The sequence below is a fragment of the Sylvia atricapilla genome, chromosome 11 (assembly GCF_009819655.1).
Source record: "Sylvia atricapilla isolate bSylAtr1 chromosome 11, bSylAtr1.pri, whole genome shotgun sequence".
NCBI classification, from domain to species: domain Eukaryota; kingdom Metazoa; phylum Chordata; class Aves; order Passeriformes; family Sylviidae; genus Sylvia; species Sylvia atricapilla.
The window spans coordinates 12,665,657-12,688,590 of record NC_089150.1 but is presented as its reverse complement, the minus strand read 5'-3'; the positions used below and the strand labels follow the sequence as shown (position 1 = coordinate 12,688,590).

At 40.6% G+C, this 22,934-nt stretch overlaps 2 protein-coding genes across 9 annotated transcripts in view; one reads left to right on the top strand and one right to left on the bottom strand.

Annotated features, from left to right (window-relative positions):
* Window positions 1-20,677, bottom strand: part of DENND6A (DENN domain containing 6A) — a 28,310-nt gene extending 7,633 nt beyond the window's left edge. Inside the window, exons 1-13 of one of the 8 annotated variants that reach the window (XM_066326720.1) lie at window positions 20,640-20,677; window positions 19,676-20,093; window positions 11,227-11,265; window positions 11,076-11,118; window positions 8,271-8,383; window positions 7,250-7,330; window positions 6,768-6,873; window positions 5,586-5,665; window positions 4,095-4,157; window positions 3,415-3,470; window positions 2,949-3,071; window positions 2,681-2,776; window positions 541-635 (exon numbers count right to left, since the gene is read on the bottom strand). In XM_066326720.1, the coding sequence (XP_066182817.1) occupies window positions 541-635; window positions 2,681-2,776; window positions 2,949-3,071; window positions 3,415-3,470; window positions 4,095-4,157; window positions 5,586-5,665; window positions 6,768-6,873; window positions 7,250-7,330; window positions 8,271-8,383; window positions 11,076-11,118; window positions 11,227-11,265; window positions 19,676-19,771 (991 nt within the window). In that variant the 5' untranslated portion in view covers window positions 19,772-20,093; window positions 20,640-20,677. Of the gene's footprint in view, window positions 1-540; window positions 636-2,680; window positions 2,777-2,948; window positions 3,072-3,414; window positions 3,471-4,094; window positions 4,158-5,585; window positions 5,666-6,767; window positions 6,874-7,249; window positions 7,331-8,270; window positions 8,384-11,075; window positions 11,119-11,226; window positions 11,266-13,737; window positions 13,964-19,675 lie in introns of those variants that run through there. The other 7 variants (XM_066326719.1, XM_066326723.1, XM_066326718.1 and 4 more) reach the window with 7 other exon arrangements.
* Window positions 20,678-20,756: 79 nt separating this feature from the next.
* Window positions 20,757-22,934, top strand: part of SLMAP (sarcolemma associated protein) — a 78,389-nt gene continuing 76,211 nt past the window's right edge. The window contains 2 exon segments of the mRNA XM_066326713.1: window positions 20,757-20,888; window positions 20,993-22,343. Coding sequence (XP_066182810.1) covers window positions 22,146-22,343 — 198 coding nt within the window. The 5' untranslated portion in view covers window positions 20,757-20,888; window positions 20,993-22,145.

The following is a 22,934-nucleotide window of genomic DNA, read 5'->3' as shown; positions in this document are numbered from 1 at the left end:
TGGTGACAATTGATGTATTATGCAGACATTACATGAAAATTCTATTCAATCATGTAAGGAAATCATCCAGACTGAACAATTAATAATTACTGGAATATTGCCAGATTAGAAATATATTATCAAAATATTGTCAACAATTTTTTATTTTACTGTAACATTCAAATGTCGCGTTCATACACGTCCTATGTTCTGTGCTGGCTGTGACTGATTTATTACATTGTGCTCACACTAAAATTAACACCAGTCACATATCATGTCTCATTTTAATACCTTATTGGTAGAGATACAAAATCAGGACTCTGTGAAAGGTAGAGCATTATTACTAGTGAGTATTACTTATCTTTTACATGTAAAATACTAGATTTAAAAAGACAAGACATAGAGCAGTCAAGATTGTAACTTCACTTGACAGATTTACATGCATGAAAATTCAATTAACATTAAACTAAATAAATGGAACATAATTACATATGTTTGTAAACTAATAAGCACACAGTTAAATCCCTTTGCACAGGACTGTAAAAAATACTTCTATTTTACCTGGAAGTTTGATATCTCCAATTCGGATAATGTGAGGCCAGTGCTGAAGTGTTTTAGCAAAAAAGGGATTTGTCACCCCTAGAATAACAGATGGCCTAGAAAAGTAATCACCATGTTTAAAATATGACAGGAAGAGCTTCTGCCTTAACAAATACAAAAGGTCACCTTAAATTCTTAACGTGAAATTATTTTCCTTTGGTATTTAAGAGTTACATTTTAAATTGCACATAAGAGCACAAATATTTATCCAAGTTTCAATGTTTCAGAAAATAAGACAGAGGCATCTTAAAGTACAAACAACAGCGAAGAATAAAAATGACATCATCTGCTTAGACTTGCCTAAATGCTGCCCACTTGCAATGGTGAGAACAGCACGTTATCTGCTATTGAGGGTTTGTGATTTATTGGTTTTATGTTTGGGTTTTTTATGAGCAGGAATCTGACCCGTATTTCAAAGACAAACTGCTACTTTTCAATGTTTGATTATAACAAACTCTCAGTACTTGAACGTGCACGTCATTAAGAAAATGAGACACTTGATACCCCACTTGTTTTAAGCAGCAGTTACCAAGTGATGTAGCACAAGCACATTAAGAGCACTGTGCCTCAGCTCATACTCAGCCAGATTTTTCTGTCTGCTCTGTGCTTGGCATCTGGCTTGAGGGGTGCACAGCGACACAAAGGGAACAAGAGGCAGTAAGAGCACAGTGCTGCTGCTACAGCATAGGCCTGCAAAATTTGGGATTTATAGCGCTGATATGATGAGATATGAACATGTTTTTCAATACAGTGGTTGCCATCCATTTTACAGTCAAACATCAGCTAAGGAATATAGCAGTAAGTCTCACTGAAACTGGTTAAAAATAGGTTATCATCATTTTGTTAGATTGATCTTAAAAATCCCCAAATTTAACACTTTCTGAACAGTACCCGTACGTTTCCCTGCTCCCCTCTTGCTAAGACAATAAAATACACAGAATAGGCATCATTTGAATTCTTCACCTTCTTAGAGTCATGGTTTTAAAAACCTATTTCCAATGTTTCCAACTTCTTGTTTTCTGTCAGGAAGTCAGGGCAATTTCAGCTCTATTTCAAATACTAATCCATGTAGTGACCAACCTTTCTATTTTGCTACAGAAGAGTGGATGGAATTTTGAAACACGGGTTACTAAAGTTTGACCAAATTCTTCCTGGAATTTTCTTTTTAGCAACTAAATTACATACTGCAACACCATTCCCATGGAACACAATCTAAAACATATTGCCTATGTTTATGTGTTTCTCGACTGCTCTATCTCTGGCAATACATCCACTGTGAGGAAAACTGCAATTAAAAAAACAACAAAGCAAACAAAAAATCTAAACAAACGACCTCTACCTGTTGAGATATTAGAAGAAATTTATCTATAAAAAAAATCAGTGAATCTAATGTATGCACTCCATTCCCAAATCAAGCTGCATTTAAATAACATATATTAAGAAATACTGGAGGTATATGCTCTCAAAATAAGAGGAGGATTTAAAAAAAAATAAAGGGGGAAAAAACGTTTCCTTAAAGCAATTTCAAACATCACTGGTTATGGACATTCACACTCTTAAAAAATAAGCTTAACTTCTGACTTACTTGCATTAATAACCTAATAAATTTAGTGTAAAGATATTTGATTTTTAAATTGTCTTAACTGGAACAACAACTGACTTAGTTTTACTAAATAGCTGTATGGATGTTGAATTCTACAGGTCACTTTGTCTAGCAGTTAATTAAAAATTAAAACAATTACAGCAGAATTTCCCAAGGAGTTACTCTGGAGCTGGTGTTGCACAGACAAACCCTTATGGAAAAGCAAGAACTTTTCTGGTTTCACATTTGCAGTTTGACTTATTCTGTAGAGAAGTATCCTATGAAACACAAGCCTAGTTTAATTATGGCATTGTTTCATAACTTCTTAGTCATATCTAATTGCGATAAAAACTTCAATCAGCTAATTACTGCACTCTGCAAGACAAATCTTACAAAAAAAATTCTAAACCTAATTCTCTAATGACAGAAATCCAGAGTACTTAAACAGTATTTTAATCCAAATGTATGGTTACAAGTGGCTTTGAGCAACATCTTTTCCAGAGAGTTTGATTTACTTACGGGGCTTGTGTGCGAGTTGTGTATTCTTTGAATTCACTGTCGTGGATGGTGAAGTATGGCCTGAAATCACTGCAGTACTTCAATGGTGAAATACAGCTGCAAGGTACAAGGAGCACGAACTGATTTATGTATTCAGTGCAAACTTTCATGAAAGACAAGCAAATCTAAAACTTGTAATGCTTTGTCACACAGAGCAAATGAAGGTCCACTCAGCTACAAAATTACATCGACTCCCTTAGTTATAGTTAGAAAGCTCTACTGCATTTACCTAACAAGGGCCAACACAGTTTCTGAAGACTCTGCTGGTGATGGTGCCATCACAACAAGCGGTTCTCCCAGCAGCACCAGCTCCCAAAGCATCTGAATGTGAAAGAACACCGGACAGAAACACCTAAAAACACAGTGAGGTATTTTAATACATTTGACACCATAAAATACATCTTTCTTCTGGTTAGTAAAGGCATAAAAAAGAAGTTTGTGGTAGTATTTTAATAGTAATTTGAAAAACATAAAATACTCTTGTAAAATGGAACATTTAATTAACTTGTTTATTTACTGCAGTATCAGCCTGTATATTGTCCAAACTGTGTTTTAGCAAACTTTAAAGAAAAAAAACATTAAAGCCAACACTGATAAATGTTAGCTTAAAAGCCACGAGATGTGTTAAGTAACTGTCATAAATCAAAAAACATGTGGGAGTTCACAGCTAGGAATTAAGCAGTTCAAACTCCTACCTGAAAAGATCTACTTCATGAACAGTCGGTAAAGCCATGGAGATCTGAGCATCTGCCTAAAAGACATCGCAATGCTTGGTTTTTAGTCATCAGAACACCTAGGTATTAAATGAAATGGTTTCCCTTAAATGCTTACAGACAGTAGACAGCATATAGTCTAATTATTTATGTACTGCTGCAGTATATAGTATATCATTTCCACAACTACCTTTGTGCTCTATGAGACATCTCCCAAGACACACACACACCCCCACTTGCAGGCATGTAGCTTTCAGTCCAGAAAATACATAAAATACTGAAGCTGTTTTGAACAACTGCACACGAAGACACATACAGATTTGTTTTATAAACGTCTTTTATGGCTAAAGACTTTTAATTCTGGATTCACCCTCAAAACAATCCAAACATTAAAAGGGTGTTCAGGTTAGTAATTTTGTCAGCCAACTATCTTCTTACGGGACTTGGATATCTCTCCCTGCTCAGGGTAACTAGGTTAGAATATTCTTTCTATGAAGAATCCAAATCTGGACTACTCCATTCAAAGTTTCAAAAATTCCGGATTTCATTATTATCATAGTATATGATGATTTGCTACCAATCTTTTCTAACAAGTTAAAAGAATAAAAGCAGATGTTGAGCTTTGTCTGGGGCTATATATAATATCAGTATCTAATCACTACCTGGTGCATATTCTGTACTATCGGTGTTGTTCCAGGCTTGTCACGATATGTTGGAATCCGCAACTTGGAAAGAAAAAGAAAGATTTATTTTCCCTTGTATTAAATCCGGCAGACACTTATAATGCTGACTTAGAGACAATCTGTAATACTTCGAGAGGATATACTGCAGCATGATGCTTATTTGCTCTACAGAACTTCCACCTACAGAATTTCCAACTGTAAATTGAATAACAGAATATGAAAAAAATACTCCAGTTTAAAAAGAGACTATTGGTAAAATAAGTCAAAACTGTTACCATAATTTCAATAAAAATACCTCTAAATGTTGGAAAGAATGATCTGAAATAAAGTGTTGAGGGTTTATGATGGTACAGGATTACTTTTAGAAAAAATTCTCTCCTAAAAACATCAAGATGTTCTGGTGAGTGAGACAGAATCCAAACAGTCTGAACAAATAGTCTGAACATAAGTATACTTCTCCGGCCTCACAGTTTGCATCTGTAAGTCTTGAGTACTATACTGGAAGCTGGTATGCACAAATGGATGCCATCTATACACAACACTTAAAACAGCTCAAGCAGTGTAAAAAAACAGGGACAATATCACTGGGCAGTAAATTATGGCTTTACTCAGTTTAGGAATATAATTTCACTTCTTATAGGTAAGAATTATGGATGAGATAAATGTAGGCAATACCCAAACAAGACTTATCTGACACTCCTCATCACTCAGCACCATTTTATTAAATTTCTGCTTTTAGAACAGCTTCAGAAACTTCTTTCTCTCCCTGGGGATGCACACATGTCTTTCCATAAACTTGAGAGTATCTCCCGAGAAGGTACTTCTGGCTGTAACCTCTGATTTAATCAAATCCATTTAATTGTATGGATTATGAAATTAATATGACTACAAGAGGCCCAGTTCTTAACTACTGTTTAAATTCTACAGTTCTTGTCTGTGTGCTAGATACAACTTCTTTAATAACTTTCTTCAGACATATTTCACTGCCATTCAAAAATATAAACAGCACAAGCAATTATTTCTGGTGTGTGAGACAAAAAAGATTTTTACTCGTCATCTTTCAGGAATAAGAATGATTTTCATCAATATATTTAATTTGCTCAATTGGAATTTAACTCAGTATTTTCAAGCGTTAGTTTATGCTTGATTTGACAAACATAGTTAGCACTAAATTCTCCTAGAATGCAAATTCTAGAGGGATAATACAGACACTGCAATTAGTAGTTGTATTGAAACACCACTTTTTAGTAGTTACTAAAATTAAATATTAACCCAAGCACTATAAAAAATCCTCCCCTCCTCCCACCAATCAAAGCACCTAATCAAGATCTCCCAGACCCTCACTCTGGGTGCTGTTAACATCTACTCCTGCTTGGAAGAACAGGACAATGAAAACAAGTGACGAGGCAGTGAGGAACTGTACAGAAAAAGGTGTACAGCCCCAGAGAAGACAAGTGCAAGAGTCCTTACCTTCATAATAACACCCATAATCGGCAACTGCAGAACTTTCCCTGCAACTGGTGGTGGCCAACGATCAATGTCGCTACAAACTGAAAGAAAAGTACAACAGTTTCTGCAAGTTATAAACCAGGATCACAGAGTCACCTTTGTGCACACTGCAACTTTCAATTAGAGCAAATAGTCCACAGCAGTTCTACTTGTCTCTCAATCAAACTAAACAAGTTCTACAGCCTTTTGGTCATTATGTATTATTCCACTAGAACTACAAAGACTTTCATTTCAAGAAAACAGTGCGCTCTGGTCTTCCATTTTTTGCAGCAACAAGACTTAAAATTAGTTGAAGAAATGTTATCTGATAAACCATGGAAGTACATACCAAAAAAATTTGAAAAAACCCCTCCATTTATGTATATTGGCTACTGTCGAACCAATAAACACCAGCAGTTAAGGAAAAAGCTGGTTGGTAGCTTGGCTAGAAAGTTTTCCAGCATTTTCTTGTAAATCATTATGAATATAATCTATAATTCTCATAGTTTCTCTAGAGCTTATATTGCTCATAATATAACCTCTCAAGAAAACAGGTGATTGAAAAATGCAATTCTTTCATGGTTTACACAAATTCGCTCAGTGAAAACAAAAACCATGAAAGTTGTATGGGACAGGCACAGTACACAAAACAGAGCTCTTCCAGGCAAAGAGCAAATAACTTTTCTACTTGCCTTTCCCAGCTCTTTCAGCTCTGCAGTAAGGCTGAGGCACCTGTTACCAGTGCTGCTCTGTCACTTTTTCCATTTAGTCAAAAACAAACAAATCGCACACACAAAAAAAAACAAACCTCAAGCAAGATGACATTTGTACAGTTGCTTAGCAAAACTTGTCAGACTGCCCAAAAGGACTTGGGTGGTGAAGAGTGCAAACTAAGGACTGCCATCAGCTCCAGCTGCCATGTGCCCAACAGCTGGTTCTGAAACACACACAACCCTAGATGTGCTTCAGGTGGAACCTCCAACTCTCCTAGGGAAGATCCAGAATTAGCTCTGTTCAATGATCTAGAAGTCAAGCCAGTTTGCTAAAATTTCAACCCTCTACCCTGCAAGAAGACAAACCCACAAACTAGAACACAACAGTGTTGTTTATTTCTCCACAAGTAGCTTGTGATAGTGTAAGAGCTCAACATTATAGGACCACTACCTGCTTCCAGGAAAGCTTCACTTTTTTCAAAATATTCTGGTGCTATTTGCTTAAGCATGGTACGAAAGAGATGGACATAAGGCAGCTTGCTGATGAGGACCAGCGACTGGAATAAAGAGTAACAAAACAGAATTGCAAGTCAACACTTGACCTCAGTTTCTGCACCTGTTACCCTCAGACAACACCAAGTGGGACTTTTCTCACACATCACACACACGGGAGCCAACCACACCACACATCTGACTACAGGCAAGCTGCAAACAACTCCCAAAACTTCCCAACTTTTTGTTTTTAAACACAGACACAAAACTCTCTCTTCTGACAACAGAGCTAGAACACAGCATAGCTGATGTAAAATTAGACCAATTCACTATAAATTAGCAACTAATTTAATTAGAGAGCAACACAGTTTTCCTCTTCCTCTACAGTCACTAAAAAAATTAATTTCCAAATTAACACTTTCCTAAAAGAACTGAAATTACCTTCTGGAAATAGCCTCTTTTTAATGATTTGTCTCGAACTTGTCTGAAATACACATAGCCATAGTAATATGCTGAATCTTTCTGCAAAAGAAAGGAAAGAATGCAATACAACCACCTGTTACTGCCATCATTTTTGAAGCATTTGACACACAGTTTAAAAGCCTATGCCCCTGCGAGCTCCAAATTTGATTAGATATAATAAACTAGAAGGATTACTGTGTTTATTAGCATTATCTTTTTTAGTAAGTACTTCAAAGAGAAAACATCTTTCTGGCTTTATTATTTTCATATCTACATTCTCCTGACACACAGTGAAATTAAAAATAGAAATAATTTCTTGAGGAATAAATCAACTTTAATAAGTAGCACTAGAAAGATTTTAGCAGTTAAAAACCTTAAAGCCCTGACTTGGAAATAAAACCTAGCCTTTCAATGTATTAGTTTTACAAAAGGTTCTTGGAATATTAAGGAAGTAGCCTCTCACATTTCAAAGACAAGACATCAGCTTCATCCTTTCTACAAACAGGAATTCAAGTATTTTCCATATAAACAGAACTAAATTGAGTTTGAGAATCAGGCTCCCAGAGCCTCCAATATTCCCTATGGACGTGATGAGAACAACTTTTGGCCACTACTTCTTTTAGGTAACTGGTCCATCTTCAAAAAGTGAAAGGGTGGAAACTGAGACAGCCCAAGTTGCTTGGAATTTTTTAATTGAGTTATAAAGCACTTCGTATTTCCACAACAGTAATGGCTCTTACAATTTGATCTACAGGTTTATAGTCAATAATGAAATAGATATGGGCTTCAATTTAATTCATTGTAATCCAAAATCCATACTAATAAAACAAAGAACAGCTAATGAAACTAATAATAATAATAAGCTACAACAAACATGTGTTTTGACTTTCAGGACATCCAGTTCAGAGATTATTCTTTTCAAATGTTATATTTAAAGGTGAAGACCCACAAATTAACATTACCCAAAAGAAATTTAAGTTCATTTTTTCTCATTTCCAACCTTTAAGTAAACTGGTAGCTCTCTATCCAATTGGTCCAGAAAACAACACAATGAGACCTTCCTTCCAGGAGAGCGTCGGAATCTAAAACAAAACTGTGTGTCCCCAAGACAACCTAGATGCAGGAAGAGATAAACAACAAACACAGTATTCTGAGTTTGAGCCTTGTTTAGCATGAGCACTTGCTTAGAGCCAAAGAAGTACCTGAGTTTTGCTTTATTTACCTTGCATTGCTCTTGTGAACATTTATATATTTATAAGTGAAAAATCTGGCATCTTTGGCAACAGTAAATATACTGTCTGCAACAAGGAAAAAAAAATCACTGCCTCACAGTGACTATCATGTCCTCAAACAGGTCAAATGGCTGTTCTCCTACTGGCATTACCCATTTCACTGGCATGCCTGTATAGTTTTGATCATTTTAGCCACATCATTCCTCTGCTATATGGCTGCACTTTGCCTCTCTGACACCACACAGTTCACACAGAAATCATACTGTAGGAGTGCATTATGCCAACCTGTAACTCCACAGGCAGGTCTAGGATTCATCACTTTGAAAGCTGCAAAGCTAATTGCTGAAAACTCAGTGAAATTGAGTATGACTTCCCAGTAATATCCCCAAGGAGTGAAGTTTTCCTTCATTTCTATCAAAATTAATTTCTTAAAGAAAAACGTAACTAATTCTCTGGGGAACTGTTTCACCAGACTTGAAAGTTCCATTTCATCTTCTCTTTCAGTCCCACACATTCTGCTACAGCAAGCACAGACAGCCCAACCCCTCAGCCAGTAACACTGACATGCCCAGAGCACCCAGCTCTGAGTCTCAGAACCCCTTGAAGCTGCAGCCAGAAACCCTCAATGCACCAAGACAAAACTAAAAGCATCTAACTAAACATGGTGTGATGGGACCATTCAACTCCAGCACATAACTGCCAGTGCTCAGCAATGAGAAAAACACAGCACATGCCAATAACACAGCACTAAGCATTTGATTGAGCTTTTCAAAGTGCATTCTCTTCATCCAAAGGAAAAAAACCCCTCACAAACAATTATAAAAACCTACACACAGAAGACCTAAATTACCCTTAATCATTAATATGCTAAAATAACATTCAGAATATGATGTCTTCTTATTTAACAAGTTCTTTCAGAAAAGATTGGAAATGTCTATTCTTTTTTCAATTTTCCATGCAGAGAAAGTAAAAGCATTATTTTAAAGACCACTGTACTGTAAAATTCAGTTTAAAACCACAAGTGTTGTGATCTAGTAGCTGATTAAATCAATTTTCTCCTCTAAATTCACAGCCACAAGTACTGGAATAATATCTCTTTGTAGTAATCCGAGAAAAAAGTTGAATTAACCTTTTGAGCCATGAAAATCTGGGATGGACTGACCTCAAATGCAGCTGCAAGCCAATAACTTCCTTCACTGTCATCTTACATAAAGCTTTTCTTTTTATGTTAAGGCCTATGATGAAAAAATAAATCCTAACAGATAGGATACACTTCCAGCCTTGTGAAAGGCATGTTTTACACAGGTTATTCCCTCTACATAATTTGAAACTTAAGCCTACCAAGAATGATCAAGAACAAACAGATCTTAATAGGGACATTATTAAAAGAAAAAAGTGGAGTTTTTCCCTGCTGAAAGCAAAACCTCCTTGCATATACCTATTCTGCCTGAAGCAACTTTACTACACTCCTATTTGAAAAAATACACCAAAATAAAAAAAAAAATTCTTAAGAATTTTAAGAAAGCAACCTTTGTTCCTAACACATGGTTTTGTACCTTCAAGATACCTTTTAAAGACTGAAGATATTCATAACCATTAACAATGAGAGTAATTAAAAGATACAGTTAATTCATATTTCACTAACAGAAAGAAGCTGTGCCTCAATTTACATACAGAATAGCAAGAACAGAGAAAATATATTAATTTTAGTGACATTTAGATAAAGGAGAAAAACTAGCCAAAATACTTTGCAAAATTATATAAGATAGAGCTTACACACATTAAAAGCCCACATCTGCATCACCCCCATTCAAGCTGTCATACTGCAGAGCATTCAAAGGCACAGAGTCAATGCAGTTACAGGCACAATGCTGGTCCTGCATGTTTTGACTTTTGTATAGAAATAAATGTGAAAGGAACTGTCTGAACGTCTGCCATTGCTTTTTGCAGGTGGTCCAACCCATCAGCCACATGCCCCAATTTCTCTTTGGCAGCAGAAGAGCAGCAGTTTAGATTCAAGAATAATTTAACAAGCAGGACCACACACAGCTGCAGACACAGCAAGAATCGAGAAGATAGCTGAGGTCTTCCCCTCACAACTGTTCTTTCAAAATGCTTTTGAATTTAAAAGTCAGTTTTACTGTTGTGAATTTAGAAAATATACATTTAATCCTTTATGAGAAGAGGGTTCCATATACATCCATCTGCTTTATTAAGTCCTTTAAATTCCATGCCTACTCTCCTCTCTACAGTGACAATACTATTATTTTTTTTTAAAGAGAAAGATTAAGATGTTAATTCTTTAGTTGCCAAATATTCTGAAACGTCTGCACAAATGTCATCTGGAAGGTCTTACACACTTACATAAACCAGAGAAGAATCCTCAGACCTTACTGCAATGCAGACAGTTGCAGTTTTGTATTTAACCTTAGCTGCAACATTTCTGTATTGCAATATTAATTAAGATATATAAGTATGTATTTGATCCAAAGCCCAGAATACATCCTGTCAAATTCTTTTTTAACACAGTTTAGTCCAACAACAGACAACTACAGAGTGAACAAAGCACTTACCCGAATTAGAATCTGGAAAAGACAAATAGCAAATATTGGTTTTCTAAAGGATAGGGAAAAGAAAAGAGAGCTGTTATATTTCCTGAGATACAATATATTTATATATTTCCTAAGCTAAAACCAAATGATATACAGCAAATTATATACTTACCTCTTTATCTGTGAGTTTGGAATGTGGAGGATATATCACCTACAGGAAAAAAACCAGTATTATTTTATTTGAAAGTAAGCTGGGTATAAGCAGTAAGTTTCCATCAAATATTTTAACAATACAACCCCCAAACACTTTCCTAGCTTTAAGACATTTTCAATTGTAAGCTATTAATATTATGTCTCAGTTCTTATCTTCATATGCTTTTAAGCTTTCTTGATCACCCATCTTTACAAGGTATTTTGGATACCAGTTAGAGACCACACACGTTTATTTAAAGAGTTACATTCAGAGTGAATGTTCAGAGTATTTATGATTTTTGCTGAAAAGGTCTCAAAGGAGAGCCAGATCACATCTTTTAGATTTAACTTGTACAGGCAAAATGCAGTAGATGATTACATTTAAAGCACATTATTGTCTGATATCTGTTGCAATCAAAAGTTAGGCTGGAGTAACCAAAATTCAACCACAAAACACGATCTATATTATTACCAGCTCTTGAAGGATGAACACTAGTCCCTAATGATAACCGTGAAAACTCAAGGAATACACTCAAAGCCATGGCTTTTTGTACTTACAGAAAAAATAGATCATGTAGCAAGTTTTTACAACACAGAAATCAAAGGCAATGCAACACAACCTAAGATGCGAAAGCACCATTATTTCAAAAAAGAGGACTTACAAAATCAATGATTATGCAAGCAAGTGGGAACAGAATATACAGGAAAGAGGACAAACCTCAGACACCTAAACTTCACCTAAAAAGGTCCTCAAAAGAATTCACTCCAGACCTCCTGAAATGGGTGGCTAGCTTATAAGCAGAGTAAATTTGACATAAATTCCAGGATCATGTTTCAAAGAGGGTTTCAGGACTTTCAAAGACGGAAGCTAGTCAAAGAGCAGAAGTTCAACACAGGAATAGTAGCTTCATGCAGAATCCTCATCTGATCATACAGCTAACATCCCATTATCTCACTTCATCTTGTTCTACTAAATGTACGTAAATTTATCTCCTGAGAAGATAACACTATCCTACTCTATAGAAAACAACAGATACACCCAATGGCTGATCTCTGACTAAGCACCTTTCTGTCCTCCAGCCATAAAATCTTCAGGGCATTTTTTCCCTCAGTCTCCTACCTGATGTCCAGCTGTGTAAGACACTATTAGCACAACTGAAGCTGAAGCATATACAAGTGGAACACCTGCATTCTGCATGTAGTAAACCCATCACTGTCTCTTTTCCAACTCTCAATACTTTCCTTTGCTATCTTATGCTAAGCAGCTGTATACTGCACGATACTCTTTCAGTAGCTGAATGATGCTAAAATTATCCACATTTCAGCAAAAGATTAGCAAACAGACTTGAATTCATACTCATTTTCCTCACTAGCAGGTGTTTCTTCCCAGAATTCCTATATAAACTAAAGCAAATTATTCTTCCTGCAGCTACATACTGGAAAAAAACCCAAAAAAACAGGCATTAGTTCTGTAGACGTTTTAAGTCACATTTTATGAACCCAGTTAAATTAACATGACTGTCAGCTCAGAAGTCTGCAGCCAGGACAGAGGCTGTGGTTCCTTCAGCCACTGAGCACAACAGCTGCCCAAGTCACAGATTATACAGAAATGCTTGTCTTTGTTGTTAACATCACCTTAAAACATCAAGGGAAGAGAACGCAGATAATTAGCACAATATGCTGGGGTTTTATCTGCATTTCTCTGCGGCCAACAGTTATGTATTTAACATACTATAATAGTTGGACTGGTTGAATTTTAGGCCAGTCTGCCATGCATTTATACTGGCACCCCTTTAACGCAAAAGAAAGAAAAAGACACTTTACTTAAAGACCAATAGTTTGCTGCACAGTCACATGGTGAACAGGGTGAAACAGGATGTGAAAGTGATGCGAAGGCTAATTCTCCTCTCCATTTCCCAGCACTGAGCTCCCCGTGCACTTCCCAAGCAGTGCACAGCTGTCCCCGCCTGCTCCACGGAGGGCACAGCTGGGAGTAGCTGTGACACTGCCACGGGCCGGCATCCAGCTTGTGCTGAAGGAAAACGCTTCAAATCCGTAGAGTACCTTTCCACACGCCTCAGCGACCTGGAGAACACTGTTAATTATGAAGACCACTCACATTCTCCTTATTATCACCCTTTCTAACACCTAGATGCTATAGAAATCCGCGCTATTTGTATGCAAAGAAAGCCGACTATACGCTTTATACAAATCTCGGGAAGCGATGCAAACCATTTAAAAGCGCCCACTGACAGCACGAGCAGCACCATGAGAAGAGCTGCCCGAGAACCACCAGCCTCAGCCGGGACAGCCGAGCGGCTTCCCCAGGGCGCTGCCCCGCTCGCCGCTCCGGGGCTCCGCACAACCACGCTTCCTCAGGCGCGGCCGAGCTTTCCCCGCCTCTGTGCAACAGCGGGCCCAGAGGAAGCGCCCGATTCCGGCGCGGCCCCGCCGCAGCCGCAGGGTGAGCGGTGCCCCCCGCCGCACGTACCTCCACGGCCTGGCCCAGCTCCAGGTCGAAGCCCACCACGCATACACAGTGCAGCCAGGCTGAGAAGCGGTCCCAGGGCAGCAGCGACAGGCACTGGTCAGGACTCTCCGGCTCCGCAGGCTCTACATCCTCCGCAGCCGCCTCGGCACCGCCCGGCCCCAGCTCCGGGCCCCGCTCCCGCCGCGACATGGCCCCGACCCCGGCCCCGCCGCGCTCGGTCAGGTGACTCGCGTCGCCCCGCCCGCTCCCCCCGGAGCCGCTCGCAGTGGGAGGGGCCAAGCGGGCAGCAGGGAAGGCCGAACCATTCCTGCGGGGAGCGGGGGGAGCGCCTCCCCGCGGCCCGCCAGGCAAGGGCTCCGAAACGGGCAGCGGGCGGCCGGAGCTGCTCGGGCAGGGACAGCGGCTCCTCTGCCGGGGCTGCACACACCGCGGCCGGCCCGGGGAGCCCGCCCCACCGCTGCTTAGCGGGGTGCTGGCGAGGGCAACTCTGCCGGCAACGGGTCAATGGGCTTGTTCTCCTCTTTGATAGGGCAGTGACAGCACCTGCTGGGGCCGACATGGCCGCCAGGTGATTAACCCGTCACCCGTCGTGTCCGATGGCCCTGAGCACGGCGCAGGAGGGAGCTGCACGGACCCCTCTGGCTGATGGCTGGACAGCTTCACCCTCACAGCAAACCGGGATCATAAAAAAAGCATCCAAATCTCTTAAACCCTCTTTTAGTGCCTTAGCCAAATCCCAAGCTCTTTAATAATGTAAGAGCTTTCAGATATTCTTTTAGCACGGTCCAACAGCTATTTATATTTCATTATGAAACATTTTGTGGAGTTAAAAGTGCTAAACAGCTAATTCATTTAAAAAAAAAAAAAAAAAAAAAAAAAAAAAAAAGAGAAATGTTATGCATGCACATGCCCCACCCCTCCACAAACTCCTGACCTCTTCTAATTTTTCACATTAGAATTTTGGTTGAGGCTACTTGAACAGCTTCAGCGACAGTACATGTAGATGGGCTGCCACCTGAATCGCTAAATGCCATTTTTTTCTCCTGAACAGGAGTTGCAAATATTAAAACCAAGATAATACATCTATACATATTTAAAATGTATGACTCCTTAGATGCATTGTTTCCTTAAGGTCCATTAAGAAAATTTGTTTCTCTATCAAAAGCAAACTGCTAGAAATTAAAGTATACTTTGATCATTAGAGTAATTTTCTAGACAAAAGAGAAACAAACATCTAACTCAGACAAAAATACAACACACAAAAATATCATGGTAATAATTTGAGGTACAGTGGCCTTCAGTTATCAGAAACCATGGGCAGCAATGTGAATGTTAGGTACAAACTGAGATAGGAATGGAGTTCTGCAGTGTGCAGCCTCCAGCAGGGCTCTACGGGAAGGTTCTCGCTGTCCCCAGCTCCTTTGGGTATTTCACAGTGATACCACCAAGACTCACAGATTTTTCAAGTGGTTAACTCCTGAATTCTTTCAGGTTAACTCCTGAGTAAAAGATTACTCTCCACAAAAAGACATAACTAACCCTAAGCTTAATCAAGTTCAACTCAGCACAATGAGTCTCAATGGCATTTCATTTGCTGTTTCCATTTAAGAACTGAAATGGCCTGGCCAAAAGCTTTTATTACGTGGTTTAAGAAAAGATTCCATGTAACTGCTTCTTATAAGCCTTCCCTTGTTTATATTCTTGCTATCATGGGCAAAATTTTTAGCTATTATCATCATGCATGTCCTTCTAATTTTTGCTGGCCCCTATTTTTAAATTTTCATGTGAATAAAAAATGTACCTATGTGAAATAATAAGAATAAAGCACTTAGAGTGATACGATCTGCTCATTTTATTAAACAGTAAATTAATTCCACTGGATACTTAACAAATAATTTTTGGCAGGTAAAAGTTAACAGAATAGACATGCAATCTCTGATAAGAAAAAGTAGAGAAGAAAGCATTCTTACCTACTGGAGATATTACAAATAACTAGGAAAACACTGCTTCAGAAAGATTTTTACTTAGCTATTTTAAATACATTTTAGTTTTGATAAAATGTGATTATCTTCAGTTGAGAAAGAAAACTATTTCTGCATGTATTGTAACATTTAGAAACATCTGAGACTGTTTTCTTTTCAAGAAGTATCAATGTAACAAAAGACAGACTTCAGAGTTGGGAACCTACTAACTGAGAGCATTTTGCTACAATTTGCAATAAAACCTCATAAATAACTAGAGTTCTGAATATGGAAGGTGTCCTTATAAATCTCCAGGAACTCTGCCTTGTTTTGCAAAAATACAGTCATCTGTTAATATCTGGAAGGGTTTGGACAAGAGACACTTGTAGAAAAAGCATGCCCTGTGATGTCAGTTGCTGGAATAAAAATGAGAGAAGGCCTATGTGGGACAGCTGGGCTCTAAAGATCCACAGCTGTTCAGTGTTTGAGCCTGCCTTGCTTTCTACCATGCTCTATCTTGCTCCTCCAGCTGTGATCTCCACGGCTCTTTCCTGTGTCTGTCAGCAGGACAGTTTCTATCAGGTAGCAGCAAATTGTTGTGTTGGCTGCTGGCTGGCCAGGTTCCATCAGCTTCAGCAGGGAGTGACTGTGCAGACTGCTCACATGCAAGTGTAACACCAAAGAACTGCATAAACATCATCTGCTCATCCCACCCTCCCCTCCATCCCCCACCTCGAGATTTCAGTTTAAAGCAGTATTTTATTTGTATTTGAAAATTAGATTTGGTCTAATAAATACATTCATTTAAAACAGATAAACACACACAAAAAGTCATAATTATTTTTAAAGCATCTTTTCTGTTTTTCAAACAGCCACAGAAAACATCAAACATTTCAAAAAGTCAATATTAATATCGACTGTTAAATTGATATATTAATAGAAAAGCAAATAAGAGCTGGTCACATGATGACTATGCTCTGCTAAAATGATAAAGTAGTGAAAATGTCAGATACTTCAACTTGCCTGATTTAATTTGAAATGAAAAAACACTACATGTAAAATCAGCTACATATTAGCATAACATGTATTAATGGTATGCATTTTACATAATACTTATGTATATATACCAAATACATGCATCATCAACATATGATGCAATGTACATTGTATATATACACAGATAGGATATATAGCACATAATAAGTATTTTAAATCACTGTAAAAAACATTCATATTTATTACATGCAGTATATGCTTACTACATATATTACATTAATGTAAATGTTATGTTAGTAAGATACTCATTTGTATACTGGGTACAACAATCTTTCTTTTTCATGCAAACCAGAAAGAGGAGCCAGGAATGATCTGAAAGAATATGGAATAAATGGAGAACCCACCTGACAAGAGAGGATTAACTGATGGAGTTGCTTATTGTTTCAAAATTAACGGTGAAAGATAATGGAATTGTTCTTTACATAACCAGTCAGAGAGCTAAAAGATCATGAACAGAAAATAACTATGAAACTAAAGAACAATAACAGCACTAAAATAATAAAGTGTGACCCCTTCACTAAATCTGGAGTGATAATTAGAATCAATCGTTTTAACACTGGAGAAAACTTCTCTAAAGCAGTTCCTTACTTTTCTGACAGCTTGGTTCAGAATGTTTTAGAAGCTACTTCTGAGGCAAGTTTGTTTTGCAAAAGATACATAAGGATGTAAGTAACAGTTCAAACTTTGCTTTACATTTCCACACTGCTCTATACAGCAGTAAATGCCTTCTTACACTGTCATATTTTTAAACGTGACATGGCAGTTGCACATGGAATTTGTTGTATTTCTAAAAATCAATACAAAACTGACTGGATAAATTGTTGATGAATGAGTTTCAGGGATGAGAACTCAGTAGAAAACTGCATCTCCAACTTTCTCCTTACCTGTTTGTTCTGCTTTCATTATCAGTTTGCATCTTTATTTTTACACTAGAGACTGAACTTTTGCTATCCAGTATGCCTCAGTCATTTCAAATTTAGCAATTTCTCTGGAATCAGCATGTAAGCAACTGGTTCATACCTCTGCACTGAAAACTCAGTCTGATATATATTAATTCTTTTGGAAGCCTTTTAGATCATCACTGCACAGTAGTCAGAAATCTGGCACTGAGTTGCCTTTAATGCTGCTCGGTGTTTTTCTTTCTGAGCTGGTTACAGCTGGCTGAGAAGTCACGATAGGCTTCCTTCAGAAAAAGATCTCATTTTTCATCAAGTCATTAAGACTTCGACACACTCAAGCCAAACTCCGGACGTTTTTCAGGTACGCCCATGAACTATCGCAGCTGCACTTCATCCTCCTGAAACAGACACCAGGTCTTTAGGGGCCAAACGTGACAGCGCCAGTCCCCTCTGGTCCCTTTCCCTTATCCAAGATGGCCATGGAGCTTTCTGCCCTCAGCTAGGACGGCTCTCGTAACATTCCCATGGACATGCTGCCCAGGATGGACACAGAGGGCTCCTGCTGCCCTTAGCTAACATGGCTGCGAGGTGCTCCGCCTGCCTCAGCTCTGTGACGGCGTCTGAGGAAAGTAGGCAGGAGCTGACACTGCCTCCTCCTCCTCCTCCTCTTTCCCCTCCTCTGAGCACAGCACAGACCCAGCACTTCACACCACACTCCTCGCACGCACCTGCTGCTTTCTGCAGTTCTGGGATGGACGCTTTCTGGTCAGCAGCAGACACCTCATGAAATACCCGCGCAATTGCTATCCTCATTTCAGAATACATTTCTGTATTTTCATCTCAGCCTATAACTCTGCCCCCGATAATTTCTCAACTCGTCAGGCAATTAAAAATAAGAGGTAAAAAGCCTGAGGGATAACTACACCCACGCAGCTCCACTCACGCAGAGAAGGGTGGGTCAAATGAATGTTCTCAATGTGAGCCGTGGGTATAGCCTGGTTGTTACATGAGCCATTGGACAGTGCCAAAGAGAACCAGAAAGGCAGCTGGCACATACCATCGCTTCCCCATGACACTGTCAGAGTGGGATTTCTACAGGGGATGAAGAAGGGTTCAGGAAAACATACCAATGGCTTACACTTCAAATGACACAGTTATATTTTATTATTATTATGTTATTATAAACACTTAAAATGTCAGAAAAAGGTATCCACTACTCAGTTTATTATTTTACCTGATTCTCTTACGCCCTATAGATGATAATGAATCTTTTTCATCTCTAATTTTACTTTTAGTCTCCTTCCTCCATTAAATGTGCACACAAAAACATAAAAAATGCTCTCAGAAACATTCTTTTCATTTCAAAGGGTGCCTGTTGTGCCCTTTGTCCCCACTTTTTACACTTTGCAAAGTGCTCTCAATTATTTCTACTTTTGCAACTCATTTTTGCACCCCTCAAATGTAACTCCTAATGGACCTAAATTTATTCTCACTTTCTCCATCTTGTTTTTATACCTTTCCTTCTCTCTTTGATTAGTTATGGCACCTTGTTTGCTGTAAGTAACAGCCACACTGAATTTCCACTTATTAAAAAAAATTAGTAAAAACAAATTATGATTATATTTATCAGACTAGTACAATCTCATAAGCTGATGAAAGCTGTGAAGTGATGTGCTACATATTTTTTTTTCCCTGTCAGGAGGATTAAAGCTACAGATAAACAGTTCTAAGGGTTCCACCGATCAGTTGTTTGCTTTTGTCTTCACAAAATCAGACTTGTCTTTAATCTTGAATTTCATTTCTCTGTTTCAAACATAGATGCTACAGCCTGGTTTTGCTGTCTTTTTCTCACTCAATTGTTGGAAGAAAACTAGTCTGTTATGAATCAATCTCCCTTCCCCAAATCACAGTGGGGTCAAAAAGAAAGGGAAAAAAAATGAAGATAGCCCCAAGATTTTATGGTGCTACAACTAAGAAAGAATGCACCAGTCATGTTTTTTCTCATACACTGCACTGCCTTACCTCGATCGCTGCTTTTCCACTCATCCACCACTGAAGTGCCTGGCCCAGCTCCGCTCCTGTCCTCCACGGCTCCCAGCTCTTTCTGCCATCTCCCATATCCCTAATCCTAACACCCTGTCACAAGGTAATTATAGTGCTGGCACGACCCCAACATCTATCTTATATCAACAATTTCCACTTGTTTGCTTTACAGGAAATGACGAAATTAAAAATGTATTTGGACTGGAGAGACTCGTTCAGCACCAGCCTACCATGCGACCTTGACAAGTGACCTTCCTTGGCTCCTAGAAAACAGGCATAAATATGACCTTGGATGATGCTCCATGCCGTACTGAACAAAGACACAGCACCAGTGACCCCATCTCGGTCCTGTCCCTGCAGCCACTGCTCCAGAGTTCTCCCTGCTCCAGCTGCCAATCTGCAACAAGATACGGCAAACATGGGCAGCATTCCTCCTGCCCCAGGACACAGCGAACCACACTGCGGCTCCCTAGGTTTTTAATCTGCGATCATGAAACCACCAGACGCGCACAGGGAAAGCAGGAGGATGTTCAGGAGACTCCCAGCAGTTTCTTATGCAAGCTCTGCTGAGAACGTGTCACCTCAGCTCCTCCTCTGAGCTCTTCACTTTCACAGAATCACAGAGTATTCTGAGTTGGAGTGAGATCACCGAGTCCAGCTCCTGGCCCTGCACAGGGAGAATCCCTGTGTGCCTGAGAGCGTTGTCCAAAAGGTTTGTGAACTGGCAGTCTTGGGGCCATGACCACTTCCCTGGGAAGCCTATTCCAGTGCTCGACCACTCTCTGAGTGAAAAGCCTAAAGTTCAAGGTAAACATCCCCTGACACAACCTCAGGCCATTCCCTCCCCCTTATTTATAAGGACTGACGGCCCCGCGCGCCCTCTCCCTCGCAGAGCTGAGAAGGGCGAGGGCGAAGCGGCGGCCCGGAGCCGTGGCTCACTCACCTGGGCGCCCTGCCCCGTTCCCGGAGGAGCGGCACAGCCTCTCCCCTCCCGGCGCATCGCGCCGTCCGCTCCCCGCGCGCCCGGAACGGGGCGGGGCCCGGCCGTGCCGCAGCCTCACGGCGCACAAGGCGCATGCGCGGGGCCCGCCGGTGCGCACGCTGCCCTCCCCCGGCCCCGCCCCGCCCCGGCCCCGCCGCCGCGGCCACACCGGGAAGGGCTCCAGGCGCTATGGCGGCGGCTGCGCGCAAGGTAAGGGGGGAGCGGGGCGCGCCCCGTGCTGCCCGCGGGGCCGAGGAGATGCGGGGGAACGCGCTGAGGGACGCGCCTGACCCAGTTTGTTTTGGGCCCCGCAGGTTGGAGGAAACTTCCCGTGGCCGGTGGCCGCCTGAGCGGCAGAGCGACCGAGCGGGAGCGCCAGGGCCCGGCCGCCAGGCCTCTCCCGCCGCCGGGACAGCGGAGCCGCGCCGGGCGGGCGGAGAGCGCGGGGGTGCGCAGCGGGCCTGCCTCATGCGCAGCCACCTGCGGAGGTGCTGAGCGGAGCCGCCGCCGCCGCGCCGGGGGCTCCTGGCGGGGACTTCCCGGGGCAGCCCCCGCTGGCTGCCCCTGCGGAGCCGCCGCCAAGGGACGCGCACCGACCCCGCCGCCTGCCGGAGCCACCGCCGGGGAGCGACCTGTCAGGGCGACTCGCGGGCCGGCCCCAAGAACCATTCCCAGCCGCTGGTTTGTCCCCGGGAGGAGAGCTGGGAGCCTCTCCATGCCTTATCAAGTTCCTTATCTGAGCGGCTCCCTGAAGCTGTAGACCAGTTCAGCTTTATCTGGTGTAGGGGAGAAAAACGGTGTAGCTCTCGTACTGCATCCTGAATCGAGGACCACCTTTTCTGCTGGGGTTTAACGCACGAAGATGGTGAAATGCGGATTGCTGGGTGAACCAGTAGGTCCCCGTTGTGGAGCGAGGGCTTTGTATTCACCTCCCAGTTCCTGATCTGTGCCGTGTGTGAGAGGACGCTAATCTTTCTCCTTCATCCCCCTTCCCTAAACCTTTCCTTGCTTCCATGTTGAATTGGTCAGATTTTTGGTCAGAGTTGTTTACGAAAGGGGGGTGGAAGAGAAGGCAGTTGAGATTACAAACAAAAGTACTTGTATGACTCATCTACTTGGATTTAAGACGTTGTATCCTTCTTTCACGGGGCCTTTGCTTCTCTCTGAAGGAATCAGATGCTTATTCGTATTCTTCCAGAGAAGGATGGATTGAGAGTTGTACGTTTTAGACTTCTTTTGGGCCACTGCTGATATTATTCACAGACATAATGGGACTTTTTCACTGGATTATTGCCAGAATTAGTTTACACACTGAAACAATGAGTTGTTAGGCCTCTCATACGATAATATTTGTCCTGCTTTAATATAAAGTTGCTGTGGAGGTGTTTTTAAAATTGTGGAGGACAGTCTGCATCCGAAGAGGCTCTCTTCATCTCTGCTTGGTGTGGCAACCACAATCTGTCCTCGATGCCTTCAGCCTTGGCCATCTTCACTTGCCGGCCGAACTCCCACCCGTTTCAGGAGCGTCATGTCTACCTGGACGAGCCTGTCAAGATCGGCCGCTCCGTGGCTCGCTGCCGCCCAGCCCAGAACAATGCCACGTTTGACTGCAAGGTGCTGTCCAGGAACCATGCACTTGTCTGGTTTGATCACAAGACAGGCAAGGTAAGGTGTTTATTTCAAAACACTGAAACTGCTCCTTGGTTTTAGTGAGTTCCTGTCGGTTGCCGGTCACTGGTTTTGCTGTAATAAATATGGTTGCATAGGGCAGGAATAAGATTTGTTTTAAAGTGGTAACTTTTCCAGGTAAGTTGGTAATTTCTTACTAAGCAGAAACCTTGAATGTTATGAAAAGTATATAAAATTAATAGTTAAAAATCGTTGAGAGTGTTGAAAGGGCTTGCATGTGTCTTATTTATTACTGGAAGTTGATGATTTTGAGGTGAGTCATACAAATGTGAAAGCACACTGTATTGATATGGTGGTATAATAGTATTTCTTTCAAATGTGGAGAAATTACTGTTTTATCGGTGTGAAAATTGATTGTGAGGATCGTTGAAAAATGGATTTAGAAAACATACTGTGCTTGTTTGGCACTCTTCCTACTTGCCCTTTTGAAATTTTGTGGGATATTTTATTTGGTTCTGCTAGAATGTTTATTACTGGCAACAGGAGTGTAATGGGTGGCATTCATGATACAGTCTTATTGTTAGTGAAAATGGGTTTAAAATACATTCTGTGTTCTTAACTGTTCCT